The following is a 19,891-nucleotide window of genomic DNA, read 5'->3' as shown; positions in this document are numbered from 1 at the left end:
TGTAGTGTATAAACCAAGAGGTTATGAAAAGGTCACACATTATTTGACGATAAATGAGTTTCAGCCTGATAGGCTAGCTGTAGTTGTAGTGTATAAACCAAGAGGTTATGAAAAGGTCACACATTATTTGACGATAAATGAGTTTCAGCCTGATAGGCTAGCTGTAGTGGTAGTGTATAAACCAAGAGGTTATGAAAAGGTCACACATTATTTGACGATAAATGAGTTTCAGCCTGATAGGCTAGCTGTAGTGGTAGTGTATAAACCAAGAGGTTATGAAAAGGTCACACATTATTTGACGATAAATGAGTTTCAGCCTGATAGGCTAGCTGTAGTGGTAGTGTATAAACCAAGAGGTTATGAAGCTTAGACTCTTACTGGGCTACTGATCTAACTACTGAGCACCATTAACAATGTTAACAACTACGTTATAACCCAATAGTTGACGTTTATTAACAGGACATAGTCATAAAGAGTTTGAGGAACACTGTGAATCTGAGTACACACTTTAACAAACAATGACCAGAAAAAGGTACACTAAGCAAAGCTTAGGTAGAGCTGGTTTGTGAAGATAGGACTCATAAACCAAGGGCCAATCAGCAGTTGAAACAATAACCACTGTTTTTGTAAAAAGCTGAGAGATGGAGCTGTAGAAATGTAATCACTCTCAAATTCATACAGACCTATGGATGCAAGGACTGACCATCCATGATATCAACATTATAGTTTTAACCATGTTTTGAGGCTATACAGTGTTTGTTTACATTGCTGTTGTTTACAAACAATGGTGTAAAACAGGCTTATATTTGGCGTTCTGATGGTGGGGCAAGACATTAAAACTAAGCTCATGAGGCATTTAAGTTACATTCTTCAAGAATCAATGGAAACATTCATTTATGTCTAAAAAAGGATGTAATAACTGATTGCCCCGTTAAAGCTCACCTTAAAGTCTTACTTTAGGTATGAGGCTGCGACTGTGATGACAAACTAAAATTATAGTGAAGCCTTGTGTAACATGGCCATAAACAGACTGTCAGTGAAATACAGAAGCGCACAAGCACAGAGAGAGAGAGAATAGCTGAGTGTGGGACCAAGCAAGGGTCTTATAAACATCTCAAGGAGAGAAGAGGCACACGGGAGGAATTTGGACACTTTATTTGGGCATGATGGGAGAAGGAAGGGCCGTAACTGGCTGGAGCAGCCCAGATGTAATGTGATGTGAAAGTGGAGTCCCTCAAACTGATAATGAACTACTGTTACATGTTTGCTGTGCAGTGGGTCTGTTGTGGGTCATGTACAGTGAGAGGAAGCATAGGGAACATACCACACCTCCAGATTGGAAACCTCTTATGATGGTCTGTTTATTTGAATGCTAACATGCTGGAAATACTGTGTTGCGTGGAGTCTTGAGATGAAAAGGTTTGGATAACTTTACAACTTTAAATTCAAACTGAATTAGAAACACAAGAAAAGAGCCATTAGAGAAGGTACACCTTGGTAGGAAGGACACCTAGGCTACAAACAGAGCTCAGGCAAAGGGAGATGAGAAGACTGAGGCTTTGGGAGAGCTACGAGATCCAAGAGAGGCAGACAAATTGTGCAAGTCATAATATTTGACAAAGCAAAGAAATAATGTGCACGTGTGTAGCTGGAACTGTTGAGAAACATGGAGAAGCAGCGAGAGACAGAAAACCGCTGTTCTGGATGGTAGAGGGGCATTTCCAAAGTTCCAGCTCCCCCCTCTCCACACCCTCATCCACTCTGTCTGGCTATTTAGGGTAGAAGGCCTCCTCAACCTAGGCTGAGAAGAATTCAGAAGGCTGGGTTCTTAGCATCATCATTTGGGGTGTCTATGTACAGTAGGACTGAAAGTTTAAACAAAATATGGGCTTGACTAATCAATTTTTTGGTGAATTAATACCCAAGTGTTTGTGTATAGTAGCTGATAGCAAAGTGCTATTTGATAAACTGGTTAAAAGTCATGTTAAATCCCCACTGAATTGTCAAGGGTTTTAAGTACCTTGTAAAAAAATCTGTTATTTTTATAGCCTCTCAGAAGTCTGGAATGTTGATTTCAGAGTAGTTTTTTAAAAGTCTGGGAAAGCTTACTGCACAAATACCTCCTCAAACATCCCAATACTGCATGTGTTACTTTAATGTAACAATATGCTGCTCAATAGTGCTGGTTAAAGACATGGGGAGCTTGATTACTGAATGGAACTGCTGAAAGCTGTAAAGATGCTATGTAAAAATGGAAAAGGAGATTTCACTAATACTTATAGACCTAAATGATTGAATCAGTGTTTTAAAATACACTATCCACTTACAGTAAACAGACAGATTTGTGATCCAAGGAGCACCAACAGATTTGCAAATTCAGTCAGACTACATTACAAGCACTGACGTCTGTGCATTTATGTTGTGTACTAGTGTAGGTGACATAGTGTGTGTGTGTGTGTGTGTGTGTGTGTGTGAGTGTGTAGCAGAAGAGATTTTCCTCAAGTCTCATGTGACCATGTTTGGTAACACTCTCCAGGCCCAGTCTGTGACCCAGCCCCTTGACCGGCGCACACGGTAGAGCTGGATTCTATCAGAGCCAAACAGTGGTTCAGATGCTTCTTTCTCTCTAACTCCTGTAGAACGGGCAGAAGAGGAGCGGTAGCTGGCACCCTCTCACACAGGTAACTATTATCTATCCTGTTGCCTAGTCACTATCCCTTTTTATTTTTTTTATGCAACGAGGCAAGTCAGTTAAGAACAAATTCTTATTTACAATGACAGGCAAACCCGCATGATGCTGGGCCAATTGTGCATTTACATTACATTTACATTTAAGTCATTTAGCAGACGCTCTTATCCAGAGCGACTTACAAATTGGTGCATTCACCTTATGACATCCAGTGGAACAGTCACTTTACAATAGTGCATCTAAATCTTAAAGGGGGGGGGGGGGTGAGAAGGATTACTTATCCTATCCTAGGTATTCCTTAAAGAGGTGGGGTTTCAGGTGTCTCCGGAAGGTGGTCATTGACTCCGCTGTCCTGGCGTCGTGAGGGAGTTTGTTCCACCATTGGGGGGGCCAGAGCAGCGAACAGTTTTGACTGGGCTGAGCGGGAACTGTACTTCCTCAGTGGTAGGGAGGCGAGCAGGCCAGAGGTGGATGAACGCAGTGCCCTTGTTTGGGTGTAGGGCCTAATCAGAGCCTGGAGGTACTGAGGTGCCGTTCCCCTCACAGCTCCGTAGGCAAGCACCATGGTCTTGTAGCGGATGCGAGCTTCAACTGGAAGCCAGTGGAGAGAGCGGAGGAGCGGGGTGACGTGAGAGAACTTGGGAAGGTTGAACACCAGATGGGCTGCGGCGTTCTGGATGAGTTGTAGGGGTTTAATGGCACAGGCAGTGAGCCCAGCCAACAGCGAGTTGCAGTAATCCAGACGGGAGATGTGCACCGCCCTATGGGACTCCCAATCACGGCCCGGTTGTGATACAGCCTGGATTCTATCCAGGTTGTCTGCAGTGACACCTCTAGTACTGAGATGCAGTGCCTTAGACCACTGCGCCACTCAGTAGCCCTACCTATATGTACATATCTACTTAAATTTCCACGGACCCCTGCACATCGACTGTACTGCTACCCCCTGTATACAGCCAAACTATCATTGCTCATTGTGTATTTATTTCTCGTGTTACTTTTATTCTGCATCGTTGGGAAGGGGCCATAAGTAAGCGTTTCACTGTTAGTCTACACCTGTTGTTTCCAAAGCTTGTGACAATTAAAATGTGATGGACTAGCTAGACTGAGTCAGACAAACCTTGGATAGTTCTAAGCCTTCTAACACTGCTGTACGCATTCTGACTGATGCATCCAACATGCAGTATTTTCATAAAATTGTCTGTTTGTGTGCACCAGTGTAAACAAAATACATGAAAGTCAATGGTGTTTGAATTGATACTCTGAAGCCAAAAAGCAATGATTGAGACAATTGCTTTTTCTGTCTTCAAATTTATTGAAGAGCAAAACTTTCAAGTAAGTCTCAACTTTCAGTGCTACAACAACATCATTAGTAGTGGTCATTGTAGACAATCTAAATCACATGGTGTTGAGACAGGGACCCTAAGGCCCGTGTATTGTTCTTTTCACATTAAAATATTCAGAAAATAAACAATAAATGCCATTGCATTAAAATAAGAAATAAAAAAAACAACCAAAAATCCACTGGCAACATTTGATCTATGCTTTTTTTCCTCATTAGTTCATGTTCACTCGTTTCATCGCCATCATGAATATTAGTTATTTTCTTGACTTAATTTGTTCCATCTCCGCACCTCCTTGTGACTGAAAGGATGCGACTGCTGCGGTCTACAGATCTGCTCCACAGGTGAAGCAGGACTACCCGAGAGAGAGTCCACAAAAAGCTGGGGCAAGAATTCATTGATTCAGTCAAAGGTTATTTACTGGCTAATCCATGACATTTAGTATCAAATGGCTAAAAGTCTTGAGACGCTGCTAAGTTCAACCTTACAAAAGAGATCAAAAGAGATGAAATGCAGCTGAAATAAATGCAACGGTTCTACCAGTTCTTCCAGGAGCTACAACATGTCCTCATTTCTCACCAGGGCCTGAGACCCTCTGTACCTTCTCTTAATACACAATGTTAGCCTTCCAAAAAGGGATGGAAGGCCACACGGTTATTTCTTGCGGATACAAGTACACTCGGGCATGATGTTACATAAACCTCTGTGTCACTTCCTAATTTCCAAAAACCAAAACGTTAACTATTTTAAAAATCACCCAGAGGTCTACATTGCAATTCAACACACCACAGACACACTGAAGTCAAGTGACAAACACTACACATCCAACTAATAGTTTGTACAAACATTGGACATTGTGCAGAAGTACAGCCTCTCTCACAAGCATCCGAAGCAGACTTAAATGTGCACCACAGCCTACTGGCGCACCAGTAATCTCATCATCAGGCTACACATGTACTCAGTTGTTTTCTTGACTGATGAATGATAAACATGTTGCTCTATTCACAGCTTGACGTATTGGAGGACTGGGTGAAAAGAGTGAGCTGAATCTCACTAGCTTCTCAACCAAGCTGAAGTAGCTGAATAACTACACAACAATAATTACATTTCCAATCTCATCTTCATTCTGGTCATAACCAGCAGCCTCTAAGCCACTTCCCACTCCTCCTAATGCCACTAAAACCACCACAACATTTATAGCGGGGCCCGCTCCCGTATTCAGAAGAAAAACAAGCAGGCCCTTCAGAGGGGTCAACTTTGGAGAATACTGGTCTGGATTCATTATTGTGCAGGGTACAAAAATATATACATGACAGTATCCATAGAGAGAAGAGATTACAATAGCGAGAAAAAAAGGAAAACAAACAGCAGTTTTACATTAAAATGTCATGCTAATCTCGACCGGACTGCAATAGATTTCCTGTTTGCGTAAAGGCACGACAATACAACCCTCCTAGGTGGTACATGGAGGGGCTCAAAAGGTTATTGCTCCACCATGGGGAGTGTGCTTTCATTCCACAGTGAAAAGTCTAACATTTCAGACCCCCCGTCCCAAACGACGTCAACGCTTTAGGGACAGGAGGAGGACAGAAAACAAAACACTTAACATGCACTCAATACAGCTGGGTGAAAAACATAAAATACACTGATTAAAATGAAGTGCAGAGGAACCCATAGATTAATGCAATTCATATTTATCCTGTTTAGTGATCCAAACTAGAGTATAAATCATCATAATCCAACGTTTCCTTAACAAGCTCTGTGATTTGAATCAATCAAATCAACTTGATTTGAAAGGAAGATTTCCAACTGAGTAATACAGTAGGACTTTACATGGCTACACATATAGTACCACATTGCCAGCGTATGGCTGTTCTTGTCAGATAGGTCATTTATAATTGATCTTACATGAATATCTAAAGAAACGATTGGGAACATCACATTTCCAGCATTCCTATGGCTGCCACTCTGTAGGCAGAACAGCACCTAAAACAGGAGAATGTTTCCCCCCTAAAGGAACCCGCTCTTGTTCCAAATTCAGTTCTCAATAGAACACAGAAAATAGAGAAAAATGGAAGTTAAAATCCCCAGAGGTACCTTAGATAAACACAACACTTGTTCTAGTGTCTAACAGTAGTGTTACACTGCAGTGGCTGGGAAAATCTCCAGAGAAAATGTCCTTTCCAGTCCACTAGAGATAATGGATGAGATCTTTTCAAAGGCTAAAACATCTTTACAGAAGGAGAAAACAACTCATTGTGATTATTCTCATATGGAGGGACTGACACGTCTTTATAAAGGCAGGGGAGAGGTAGAACAGAAGCATCAAACTGGATGGATTTAACCACTCCGCTGTGACAGAGGGTTATGATAGTGTAGTGAAGTTAAGACGCATTGATGTCAATTCCTGGTTTTGATGTTGAGTAACAGGAGGAACAAATGGGATAACTGAGACCCAAACAGAGCACATCCAGACCCTGGACGAGATGAGGCAAAAGCGTCCAATGAAAAACATGATTCCGGAGAGTTGGCGGTAGCATCCAATCCCCACATCCCCGTCTCCATTTCCCCTGGATGTGCATCCAGGCTGTGGATGGGAAATCCAGTAGTGATTCAATCTGAACTGTTGCGGTGAGCGGGGGACCGGTCTGCTGGCGATGTAGGTGGTGTTCATAAAAAGGAGGCCATCAGCAAATGCAGTAAGAGGCATTGTGGTGTCTCGGTCTGTCAAACTAGCACACTAAGAGGTCCTTATTCTGAGGGCAAAGCAGGAGGCTCCCCTCTGGGTGGACGGGTCAGGGAACTTAAAAGGGTAAAGGATGATGGCCGAGGGAGTCTGACAGAGCTAGAGTACGGTTTCTTTTATTGCTTTCTACCTGTCCATCACAGGCACTTCAGATGACTGAGTTTGGGTTGAACGTGAACAATAATGAGTGTACTTAACAGCTACTCTGTCATCTCCAACCAAACCCAGCCAGGGTACCACCATACCATTGATGAAACACTGAGGTACAGAAGCTAGTGTGGGACCAGTCTCATTCTGCAAGGCTGAATCGGATGAGGACCTGACAGCATTCGGCTGCATGATTTCCAGGTATGGCGATAATAGCAAGGCTGGAGCTAGCAGGGGCTATAAGAGCCCTTGAAGTCCTTCCTGTCTCCCTTCCACAGAGTCTGTCTACCCCCCCCCTCCGGCCAGTATCTCTTAATCTGTGTGGTTATTCACATGGTTCTGCTTGAGTGGGGAGACCTCTTTGGCCTTCCTGCCACGGGCGCCCATCATGACCTTGTAGCATCCGCGGGCGATTTTGTACATCCAGATGGTGTTGAGGATGTCCAGGGCGATACAGGATGTGATCCAGGCCACCTGAGCACCGGTGCCCAAGCGCTCAAAGGCCTCCGTTCCGAAGGTGGCAAACACCCGGGCCCAGTAGGGAGGCATGACGAAGATGCGCACCATGAAGAAGACCACTGCCATGGCCATGCCGTTGGCCACAACCAAGCGGTCCGAGCGAGGGTACTTCAGCACCTCGTAGAACCACCTATACGTGGAGCAGAACGGAATAACGTCAACACTGACAGAGGTAGGGGCTGATAAACAGGAGTATTCATTCATATATAGTAAAAGTGGAGCTAGCTTACCTTTGGTTCACAAAAGGTGTGGATAACTCTGAAATGAGACGGAAGTTGGCGAAATAGGGAAGCACGCCACGAGACTGCAGAGAGCGTAAAGACGTATTACCACAAATAGACATGGGCAGAAATAAACTAAAAACAGACTAAATGTGCAACACATCTTTAGAAAGAAGAGGTGAGTATTTCAATACCAAAACCCAAAGAGCCATCTAATATTAGCCATTGTGCTCATGATTTTCCCCCAGACTCACCAAGACATATCCATATGCATAGAGCGCCGCCAAGTGGTGGCAGACAAAAAAGCTGTCCCCCATTGTGCTCCAGTTAGTGGCCAGAAGCACAAGGTCTACACAGAACAACAAGTGGGTAGTTACCACACAGTTTATTATTTTCATCTACTGTCTACAGGGAAATGTGGATGGCTTATTGTTATACAAGAGGATAAACATGAGGAGAGAGAGAGAGAGACTCACCATAGAGCAAATAACCACATGTTATGGCCACATTAAGTTTCACTAGTCCAGGCTCCCCCCTGTACAGCAAAAACAAAACAAAGTGTTCTTTCAGAATAACAGTTGCCACATTACAGATTAAAGCAGTAAAACAGAAACAAAAGCTACTTACGATTTCACAGAAATCTAGTGAAGTCCACAAAACATTCTACATACTATATTAGTGAAGTCCACAAAACATTCTACATACTATATTAGTGAAGTCTACTGCAGGGGTCTCCAATGAGAGCTAATAAAAAAATAAAACTTCACCTACAATCTTTTCTCTAGCATTCAAATAGGCACATTCTTCTCATGGCCATGTCATGAGTCATAGTCTTGCTACTACTGAGATACCCGTCTCCAGGGAAGGTCCAGTTTAAATAGCACTGTGTTGACAAATGCGTTGTGCTCACACACAGAGTGTTTCCGTTTGCCTGCTGTACCCTTGTGTGATTGTGTGCTCATGGACAAATACGTGTCAGGATGTGTGTACATGTGAGCAGTAGCCTGCATTCATTCATACTGTAAGAGTGAGTACCACTGTTCTCGACTGTAGGAGTGGATTGTACGACTCAGTTGTTCGGACAAGGTTTTGGCAACGCCATGGTTATCAGATCACTGTATCACATGGGCCACATTTACTGCCTAGGCCTGTGAGTGGACTGTAGCACAAGAGGCTCTTGACAAAAGCATCTGCTAAGTGACTGTGGTCCTAATGTGTTTCCGTCTAAGTAAAGTGACACTGGATCTGATTTTGGCCTCTCTCCATCACAGGTATCCTGTTGCTGAGGGCGGGGTCATGGCTCTCTGTGACAGCTCACCACGACGTGCTCTCTGGATCAGAGGAGGGCGCCACGTGACACCGCCCTCCCTCACCTCTACTGACCTTCACCCCAACGTACCCGTTCAGGGTATGTCTGAGTGCAACATCCTCTCTGAACCCCCACTCATGTAGCCACGATCAATGTCATATGCAGCCAATCGTTTCTTCACTGCATGTTTACTGTACATCCTGGAGCCCACCCATAAGCCTAATCATCTATTTACGCATATAGAGAATCAAAGACATTCGTAAATAAACTTGTGTATCTGTTAAAGTTAAGAGATGAACTTAGATAGATCAACAGGAGGGGTCAGGATGAGATCAGTTCAAAGGTTCTCAGATTCCATGACTGATCCAGGTATGGCAGGGCAGCAGGTAGCCTAGCGGTTAGAGGAGAGCCAGCAACCGGACAGTTGCCAGTTTAAATCCCGGGTCTGCCGGGAAAAATCTGTCGGGAAGTGAGCTGGCAACCGGAGGGTTAATAAAGGGATCTTAGTGTGTATTTGACCAATAAAGGGATCTTAGTGTATATTTGACCAATAAAGGGATCTTAGTGTGTATTTGACCAATAAAGGGATCTTAGTGTGTATTTGACCAATAAAGGGATCTTAGTGTGTATTTGACCAATAAAGGGATCTTAATGTTACAGTAAACCACACCTGGGGTTACATCACTGAACTCTGATCAACCAACTGAGCACTATTGTTTTAAACCAATTGAGTCTGTATTCTGCTCACGTCGCACTTTTAAAGCTCAGCTAAACCAATCAGGCGATGTGAGGTAGGCGGATTTGGAAAGCGATTTGGATTGATTGGATTACGATGACAAAACCCAGGTAGCCAGAGTGACGTTGTGAGAAGCTGAAATCTGTCACAATGCAGGTTGTATGGGCGGTTAGTTCTGTGAAGCCCAGCACAATGGCAGTCTGTGCATGTCTAAATGATGCTGTAATGCAATCAGATTGTCTGAGGATTTAATGCTTACGCCATTCAGTGTTGCAATAAGAGGAACTAGCTACTGCGCTAGCAAAATAACATGGCTACCAGTCTAAATAGAGGAAAAGTAAGGGACTAAAAGAGAGGAAAGCAAATACATAAGAGACAAAAGGATAGTGCCAATACTACACAGACAAAGACCAAAACAAAGGAAAAAAACAAGACAACATGGCTTGGGCTGGGAGGGTACAACAATTACACCCCTATTAAACAAACCCTATGAGAGTAAAGGAACAACAAAGAAGGAAAAAGAAAGTAGTCTAAATGTGAGACATGTGGACACAGAGCAGATGAAGGGGGGGTGGCAGGACTCCTCCCCATTGGCCCTTCACAACCCCTTTTCTCTGCTCCATCAGCGACAGAGACAATGAGAGCGAGGGAAGTGCTGTATCGATCAGACAGCCAGAGACGCAGGGTGCTGCTGGGGGGGGGTCAGGGGAGACCGTCACCAGAAGGGGAGGGGGGGGCTGAAGAATGGGCTGCTGTTTGCTATGAAAAAGGAGCCTTGTTGGCAGGACTCTGGTCTGTCTGATCAGAACAAGAGAGGAAGAGAAACAAGAGTAGAAGACAGAAACAGAGGGGAGAGGGAGGGAGGCAGGGATAGGGGGAAATTACCATTCCTCTCTTTCAGGATACAATGATGTAATCACACAGTCAGCAGTAGGAGAGAGAACATAGAAAAGACAATGAAAGGACAAATCCACTGCATCTACACCTCTGGAGACTCCACTGAGATTTCTCTCTGACAGTGGGGAATGGCAGCATCATCCTTCCTACCCTCTTGGGGTAGGCTAGTAGCCATGGCTGCTAGAGTGACAGAAAGCAGACAGTAATGCAGTTTCTTACCAGACTGGGTCTGCGTTGACAGCATCATCAAACCACAGGATGTAGAGACAGAAGAGGCCCACGATCAGAGCATGGACAGTGGACACCAATCTGGGCAAGCACACAGAAACAGGGACAGTTAGCGCCATGGCAGAGAATGATACAAGACTAGCACCACGGCAGCAGTAATACTAATAAACAGTTCCAGTAACATAACAATAACATCCTTTATAACACTGAGAACACAATGAAGACCTCATTGGGGCCGTGTGGAACCTTAGCAATGGAACTAATTTGAAGGAGAATCGTGTGTGTAAAACTACTCAGGTTTCATTGACCTCTGGGACTCTTTATCTGGGCTAGTGAAGAGAACTCCAGTGCTACCACGCCTCTTATCTCCCCTCATCCACACACACAGTCCCCAGACCCTGAGCACACAAGCTGTCCCAAAGGCCTAGCAATGCTGGCTCCACAAACCAGCCACTGTACAATAAACATTGTTATTTTTAGTGTCACCATTATAACATGACTATCTGAGAGAGTATAACTGGAGTGGAATTTGAGGCAGTCTCTTATGAAGCAGAAGGGGCAAGTGCATTTGCTCTCCCTCTAGCCCCTCCCTCACTCTAGCTAGTGAGGTGTTCCTTCAAATCAAAATCAAATCAAATGTTATTTATTTGTCACATACACATGGTTAGCAGATGTTAATGCGAGTGTAGCGAAATGCTTGTGCTTCTAGTTCCGACAATGCAGTGATAACCAACAAGTAATCTAACTAACAATTCCAAAACTACTGTCTTATACACAGTGTAAGGGGATAAGGAATATGTACATAAGGATATATGAATGAGTGATGGTACAGAGCAGCATACAGTAGATGGTATCGAGTACAGTATATACACCTCAGGGTTACATCTCTGCTGTGCATCTTTCTGTAGATATTCTCTGTGTCCCTTTACAAGCAAAGCTTGAATAAATAACACACTGACACACTGGGAACCGTTATGCAATGAAGGGTAACTTTGAATCAAACTTCAACCACTATCAGTGCGTCACCTTTGGCTTGTTATGCCATGGTACACATCCTGTAGCAGTGTTTAGTGTGCATGACCCCTGTATGAACTGAGGCCCAGGACTGCCGCGCAGCTCCACCCCCAGGACTGCCGCGCAGCTCCACCCCCAGGACTGCCGCGCAGCTCCACCCCCAGGACTGCCGCGCAGCTCCACCCCCAGGACTGCCGCGCAGCTCCACCCCCAGGACTGCCGCGCAGCTCCACCCCCAGGACTGCCGCGCAGCTCCACCCCCAGGACTGCCGCGCAGCTCCACCCCCAGGACCCCAGCTCCACCCCCAGGACTGCCGCAGCTCCACCCCCAGGACTGCCGCGCAGCTCCACCCCCAGGACTGCCGCGCAGCTCCACCCCCAGGACTGCCGCGCAGCTCCACCCCCAGGACTGCCGCGCAGCTCCACCCCCAGGACTGCCGCGCAGCTCCACCCCCAGGACTGCCGCGCAGCTCCACCCCCAGGACTGCCGCGCAGCTCCACCCCCAGGACTGCCGCGCAGCTCCACCCCCAGGACTGCCGCGCAGCTCCACCCCCAGGACTGCCGCGCAGAAGAAATATCAACCCACAGGGGGAAGCACGAGACTGAACTTCACAACTTTCTAGAGCAGTGGTCACCAACAGGTGAAATGCGATCCACTGGTCGATCTCCAAGGCATTCCTAGTCGACGAACCTTTCTGTAAAAACAATAAAGCCTTGTGTTCCTATTTTATTTGTCTCGGGCTGTTGGTGGTATGTGCACCCGATTCAGCTGCCTGTGTGCCAAGTAGGTGAACTGTTGCCATTTTGAACCATTTCATGTGGCTGAAAGTACAAACTGCCTTCCCGACAGGGCCGGAGAGCAAATCAAGTGCATTATAGGCCCATCGCTAGCCAATCGGATGGCTCAGAATACTGTGTTGGCAGTAATGTAGCAGGCATAAAAGAAAGCTATAGCAAAATTGATACTGTGAGATTTCAAAATGTTTAAAACCCATGACTAGAGAGACTGTCAACAAATATATCAAAGAGCTGCTGTTCTATGATTGAGATCACATTAAAGTTCTTACTCAGCACTGTCAACACTTTGTATTCAACACTTATAAGCCATAAAACACATGTTCTTCCCATTTCCACTCAGCGCTACAACAAGCACTGCAGCAGTAATGAATGAGTAGGAAAGTGTATCTATAGGCTTGCATTGCTGTTATTATTAGAGTCTTGGTTTTTTAATAGTTCACTTTCTCTGTTCATAGGAGTAACAACATGAATTTGTGCATGAGGCAGAAATAACAGTGAGACTCGAGTTGCCATCAGCTGGAAGACGGTGTCTCTTTTTGGTCAGTGTCAGTGGAGGAAAGGGAGAGCGGAGGGATGTTGAGAGGTGGACCCTCAGTCTGCTGTTCTCTCCCTCCACTGAGACTGACCATTAGATGTGGGCACCATCAGCCCAGTAAAATAAAAGACAAATTATTTAAATGTATGCTCACTCAGCTGTGCCTCACAAGTAATGCAACAATGATCTATTACCGGTCTGATCATATAGCCTTCCTCACATTTTGAAATATATATATATTTTTAAATGGCCCAAACAACAACACATGGGCAATTCAAGCAAAGCCAATATGTGCCTATAGCTTACTGCACAAACCTCAGTGCTACAGTACTGTTTTTAATTGGTCAATGTAGCATGGGCCACAAGTTTGTTTTGTAATGTTTTTTTATTTTTTTAAATGGAGTGGTAATTCTCAGCTTTCATTTAGACTCAGAAAGTGATCTTGACATTGGATTACGTTTTTTAAAACATGTAAAAAAATAAAATCTGAGCAGTAGATCTCGGCTTGCATTTTGACTCAGAATGTGATTTTTTATTTTATTTGACCTTTATTTAACCAGGCAAGTCAGTTAATAACAAATTCTTATTTTCAATGACGGCCTAGGAACAGTGGCTTAACTACCTGTTCAGGGGCAGAACGACAGATTTGTACCTTGTCAGCTCGGGGGTTTGAACTTGCAACCTTCCGGTTACTAGTCCAACGCTCTAACTACTAGGCTACCCTGCCACCCCATGATCCTGACTCGGAAAATGTTGGTGACTACTGTTCTAGTTTTCCCTGTTAACATGATCAAAGTTTCCCTTTACTGTGCAATTGTGATCAAATCAACATTAGCCACTGTCAATGCAACATACCAAAACAAACTATGCAAGAGATTTTGTTGTAGGCAGAACACATCGGAGTAGGATTTTATTACATTGACACGCACTACTCAGCCCGTACTCTACAAATACCGGTGCGGCATAAACAATCAGAGCTGCTGTAGGCCTATATGCAAATAGACCATTTCAAAGTAAATACATTGCATTGGACTGTGTTTACAGCATGAGTGTTCGTGAGTAGATGCGCTTGTTTTGAGATCAAAGCGAGAGCTGCATGTAGCGACGTGTGCACATTTTGTTCATATCCTTTGCTAGTTAATTAGTTATTAGCCTAGTTATAGAGAATTTATAGTCAGTAATGGGGGAGTGATTGCTTCCTATAACAGCACATAACGTGTACATTTCTAGACATCTTTGAAAAGAGAGTCAGGTTAAGAGCTTTTTTTTGTCTTAAAGGGACAGTGTTGTATTTTGAGACAGGCTTGAATGAGTTAATTAGCCAATAGACAGAGGGTAACATCATTTGTCAGATTTTCTGTCATAATGATATGGAAAAGCATTTTATTTTGTCAAATGGTTTCTTGCGTCAAACACCACAACATTTTCAGTAATCTCCTTGTCCAAAGGACAAGTGGATTAACAGGTTAATGTCAAGCCCTGCAAGTTTTTTTTTCCAAAAGTCTCATGGAATGTGGGCTTTTGATGGTGTCCACTCTGGTAGCTCTACATTACAATCAAATAGCCACAGTAGACTACTTGGCCATTGTTAAAACTTTAACTTAAAGTGGGTACAGCCTCAGTGTTCACAGAAATGAGCTGGAGGATGCACAGAATTTTCACAATGTTCAAGTTACCACTCAGTAAACCTGAAATTTGCTCAGTGCCAACATTTTTTTGAGGGAACAGTGGTAATAGTGAGTACCGCCCACCAGCTCAAGACAAACTGATACCAGAGAAGAGATACCATTCAGTACATGGAGTAACTCATTCCAAACACCAATTGGCAACTTTTGAACTTAACCCCAAACTAATTACACATTTCTGGTCTTTGAATTCAAAGCCCAGCCCCTGACGGGTCATCTTCTCAACTTTCCATGGTACACATGACAACCTAAATGACAATATTGTAAATAGATCATTAAAATTTGTCTGATTAGAGCTGAAGTATCAGCACAATAAAACTATTTGAATGCAAAGCCAGTACAAGAGCAATGTAGAGAATAAGTATCTACATAATCATTAACTTGTTAGCCTACCTTTCAACTAGTTATCATTTCTGACCTCAGATCAGTGTGCCTTGGTTAATGTCTGATAGAGGTGTGTTACAGCAGAGTCGGTACAGTACTAGTCTATAATGTGAAACCTGTTAAGAGGCCTGTTGGAAGGATATTGTACCTGGAGTTCCACTCAGTGAGCTTGGTGGAGGGCAGGCGGCCGTAACCAGGGGTGAAGGTTGAGGAGAACAGTGGGCTGGCCACAGAGAAGAGCAGCTGAAACCCCACGAAGCTGCCAGCCACCACAGTCAACTCTCTCGTCTCCATCACTCACCTACAATATACTACACCAGGAGAGAGACGGGGTGAGAGGCATGTACTGTTACTGTACAGAAGACACAATATCCCTAGACTGGCATGGGGGAATGTAGAGGGGGGCCAGAAGGAATAAGAGAAGAAGTGGAGGATGGAAGGGAGGAAAACAGGGTGGCAAAGGAGGGACAGGAGGGCAAGGGAGAGAGCCATTGAAAAGGAGATGTGGTAAAAGAGCAGAAACGAGAAAATAATTCATTATTGGACAAATATTTTGCACGGGGATTAAATGTGCAATTGTGGCTAACAATTGAAAGAAAAGAGAATTGTAAAGATGGAGCTAGAGGTTCCCGTTGGTGAACGCACTCTATTGAGAGGAGGAAGAACATTTTTGATGAGAGATGCAAAAACACAAGTAGAAAGACTGACTAAGTCTAGAAACTAGCAGTGTATGTGCATCTGTGTGTAGGGGTCATTGCCCTGCAGTGTCCAGCGTTGGAGACTAGTTGAGTAGCCTGAGGACAGGCATGGATCAACTGCAGCACTATTACATCGTATCAACAGAGCTTGGAGTCCACGCTCCCTGTTTACACTGTACTAAGAAACAGCCACTCACTCCCTTGACCTCGTTTTCCCAGAAGAGGGATTGTGTTTCATGAAGAATCAGATTTTCAGTAAACTCAAAAGGTCCTCAAAACTACTGGCTCTTTGACTGAGGTCCATGACTGGTCATGTGTCCTCACCTCAACCCTCAGAGTACTCAAGGAACTACAATACTAACATTCCACAAAAACTGCATCTGGGACCATTAAATCCACAAGAATCTGAAATCCAGAGAAATTGGCTACTTGGATGAAGCAACAACAATAGTCTCTAAGGTTCTAACTGCTTATCCTAGTACAAACAATGTGCTGCCGATTACAATTGGGTAAGGCAACTGATTCGATGACTAGTCACCAACAGGGAGATTCTAGTGATACTGGAAAGTTGATCCTTTCTCCAATATCACTAGACCTAAGCCCAATAGGCTTTAATCTCTGCCCTAACTGGCACTTTAAACTTGTACAGTAGTTTCTAATACTCAAAATCCAATGTCATGATACCATGTATCTGGACCTCGAAGACAGTTCCACCGCATTTTTTCATTGTTCCCCTCTAGTCAGGGACTAATTTAGACCGGTTACACCAGGTGTGTACAATTAATTGTCAGGTAGCACAGAAAACCAGCAGGCTCCGGACCTCATAGGGTAAATTAGTACCCCTGGCCTAAATGAATAGAAAATAGGACTGGACCCAGAGCGACAGCCAGACAATAGGGAACACCCCATGTTCACGCAGGTTCTATAGTGTCAAAATCAACACACATTTATAGTACAAAGGAGCATTGGTACAGTACAGCCTAATGCCACTTCAGTCTGATACAAACACATGTACTGTTTAACATAGGCTACTACAAACCACAGTTTCATGTGCTCTGAGCAAAATCATTTTTCAATCTCCAGATCTATGGATGTGAGGACAGGCCATTGTGACAAGCTGATCAACACCATCACAGGAAACCCATAGTTTAGCTACTGCAGTGGTCCATACAATAACCCCAGCTCTCCCTGGAATAGACATAACTCTGTAAGCAATCAGGAATTTGTAGTATTATCCAGATAGCATTGACCAATAAAATAGCAGTGTTGGAGAGAAGCCTCATTGTTCCAGAGCATGCTGATCATATGCTGCATGTGCTTCAATTATTCATTAGCATTCTTCACATGGCAAGCTGGTTCTGACTGCCTAGGAGGGCAAAGGCGCACATACCCGACAACCACCAACCACTTTTGACCTTGTCCTCCTGCACTATATGTTGTAGTCAGCAAACTATGACCCTTTGGTATATCGACCAACACAAATAGCGGTTCCCATGTTCCAGTGGAAATATACAACGCCCTCTCGCTCTCATGCAATGCATATGCCATTGAGGTTTTTACAAGACAGGATGTGCAAAAATACAATGAATGTAATATTATTTTAGTCTAAATGCAGCTCACATGACTGTAAAATTACGACTGGCATTCTAGGCCAACTGACAAGAGACGAGATTTCCGTACACTTTAATAACGTAAATCTTGAGATGCAGACAAAAATCCTCCCCAACGATGGTGCTACTGAGTACAATTACATGCCCTGGCCTAGAGTTAAAAATAATGAGGATATTAAATCATAACTGGTAAATGGACAGCTTCTCCCGTCTGGTGTAGTGCTCCTTCTTACAGAGGCAGATAGCTACATCATGCGTAACTTGTCAGCACAGTCCCTTATTCTCTGCGGCGAGTGACACAGCAAACGTGTGCACGACAAGAAACGTGTACAATCCTTCGATTTTCGGCAACATTGTCGCCAGTAGCACACTTTCCAGTTTAGCCACAAGTAGACTAACCAAGCTAGCTACACGAATTATGAGCACAGCTACTGACTAGAAAGCAGTGCTATATTGCCACAACCAGGGTCGTATTCATTGGTCGTATTGCGGTCACTTGCTAAATGTTTAATACATACCAATTGCAGTGCATTAGCTCAATGTATCGCTGTGTTGTGAACAAAATAATAAGTGAAAGGCTAGCTAGATAACTACCCGATATCAGTCGCATAGGTCTGAGTAAGTTGGTATAGCTTCTGTTCAGCTGCCGTCTTCGTTCACTTTCTTAGGTAGCTAACTTAGCAAGTCAGCTAGCTAGCAGTAGCCCACTAGCTAGCTCTCTAGTGTAAGTCCTCGTGAAAAAGGCTATACGACGAAAGCAGCGGCATTCATGCATAACTATTACAGTAGCTAGATAATTGCGGATTCCAGGCTAATTTCCCTGCCACCATGCGTTCCAAGTTTTGCCTAAAATATAAAGTTGTAGACGTTCCGTTATGCAATTGACAGCTAGCACTAACCTGTGACGCGTACACGCAGATACCACCCACCCTCTAGCTCACACCCCTCGGTTTGGCCACACCCACAATAAACAAAGGCCACATTCATTACAGCGTTATATTCTTCAATGACAAAGACGGAACAGCTGATACCACTACCAATAACATGCAAAGGCTTAGTTAGCATCGTTGCTATGACGAAACCTGCATTTGTAAGATGTCCACAACTAAAACACGAAGAACTGCAGGCAGCTTGACAAGCTATTGAATATACCGCAAATAGTTAGGTCATATTTTTACACTTGCCATAGGCCAATTAAATCAAGCCTACATTTTTTATATTAGCACATTTCCATGTGTATTTTACTTATTATAATTGGAAACTGAAAGGGTTTTACAGACAGAGATATTATGAATCCAATCTATTTTGAAAGGAGTGGTTATTTCTGTCATTTTATGGCTCTGTGCTGTCACTTACTGAGTCATCCTCCTGAGTCAAGGTTGTCTGTCTGGTTTCCCCAGCACAGGAGGCTGCTAAGGGGAGGACGGCTCATAATAATGCCAGGAATGGCGCAAATGGAATGGCATCAAACACCTGGAAACCATTGATATTCCAATCATTCCTCTCCAGCCATTACCATGAGCTCCTCCTCCCCAATTAAGATGCCACCAACATCCTGTGTTCCTTGCACTTCCCATGTTAACACGCAGGTATTTGGCATTGATTGTAGGCTAGATTAGAGCCTTCTTGTAAATAGAAGGCCCTGGGCTAGAGATCCAGGGACAAAGAGTGAAGTGCTGAAAGAGTGGATGGAGACAGATGACACCGGTGAAAGTAATCCTATCGCTAACAATCAAGGGCTTCAAAGATTAACCAAACATGAACTGCTAATCAGAGCAGATTAAACACCAGTCATTCTTCCAAACAATCACATCCTTGGGAGACATAATGCAATCACATGCAATGGAAATATGAAATTAAAACTACTTCAGGATGGTAAAAACAGTTATATAATTTTTTGGTTATTTAACACTTTATTGATTGTGAAATATTGCACACAGTAGCACGTGTTTTATTGACGTTCAGTTTCAAATTGAAGGGAAATACGGTTTCCCTTCCTGAGGTTTCATGGTCATGATTGCAGGCAACATTCAAAACTTGTCCTACAAAAACTGTGTGAGGGCAGTGCTTCGCCATGCCCACTGTTATCGGTATGCCTAGAGAAAGATAAAGGAAATCCTTATGGCAGGTCTCTAACATGTAGCCACTTATTCAATAAAGGCTGCTTTTAGCTAAATGAGGAAAACAGTATGCTATACAGTCCATTATGGTACAGTAGAGTGGTAAAGTACATTGCTTATTCCATAACATCTGCTTTCTGCTAAACTATGTGAATTCCTCAGATTGCCGCATTGACCTTTGGTCATACCACAGATGTCTCTACCGGGCATG

The 19,891-nt window shown here is 43.8% G+C and overlaps 1 protein-coding gene and 1 long non-coding RNA gene across 6 annotated transcripts; one reads left to right on the top strand and one right to left on the bottom strand.

Annotated features, from left to right (window-relative positions):
- Window positions 1-1,287: 1,287 nt before the first annotated feature.
- Window positions 1,288-9,205, top strand: LOC123999395. Its single transcript, XR_006832447.1, has 3 exons — window positions 1,288-1,419; window positions 2,537-2,681; window positions 8,937-9,205. It is a non-coding gene; the product is annotated as an uncharacterized LOC123999395 (long non-coding RNA).
- Window positions 3,981-19,009, bottom strand: LOC123999394 (TLC domain-containing protein 4-B-like). Of its 5 annotated transcripts, none has more exons than XM_046305158.1 (7): window positions 18,917-19,009; window positions 15,401-15,563; window positions 10,827-10,916; window positions 8,142-8,200; window positions 7,920-8,014; window positions 7,675-7,748; window positions 3,981-7,574 (listed from the first exon to the last, which is right to left on the bottom strand). In XM_046305158.1, the coding sequence occupies exons 2-7, from the start codon at window positions 15,544-15,546 to the stop codon at window positions 7,238-7,240; spliced, it is 801 nt and encodes a 266-aa protein (XP_046161114.1). In that variant the 5' UTR covers window positions 15,547-15,563; window positions 18,917-19,009; the 3' UTR covers window positions 3,981-7,237. The 5 variants fall into 5 exon arrangements, with proteins under 5 accessions (XP_046161114.1, XP_046161115.1, XP_046161113.1 ...); XM_046305159.1 differs by lacking the exon at window positions 18,917-19,009 and adding an exon at window positions 18,460-18,517; XM_046305157.1 differs by lacking the exon at window positions 18,917-19,009 and adding an exon at window positions 18,079-18,453.
- Between the last annotated feature and the right edge of the window lie 882 nt (window positions 19,010-19,891).

The sequence above is a fragment of the Oncorhynchus gorbuscha genome, linkage group LG16 (genome assembly GCF_021184085.1).
Source record: "Oncorhynchus gorbuscha isolate QuinsamMale2020 ecotype Even-year linkage group LG16, OgorEven_v1.0, whole genome shotgun sequence".
Classification (NCBI taxonomy): domain Eukaryota; kingdom Metazoa; phylum Chordata; class Actinopteri; order Salmoniformes; family Salmonidae; genus Oncorhynchus; species Oncorhynchus gorbuscha.
Note: the sequence above shows the minus strand (reverse complement) of the source record. Positions and strands in the feature narration are given on the sequence as shown.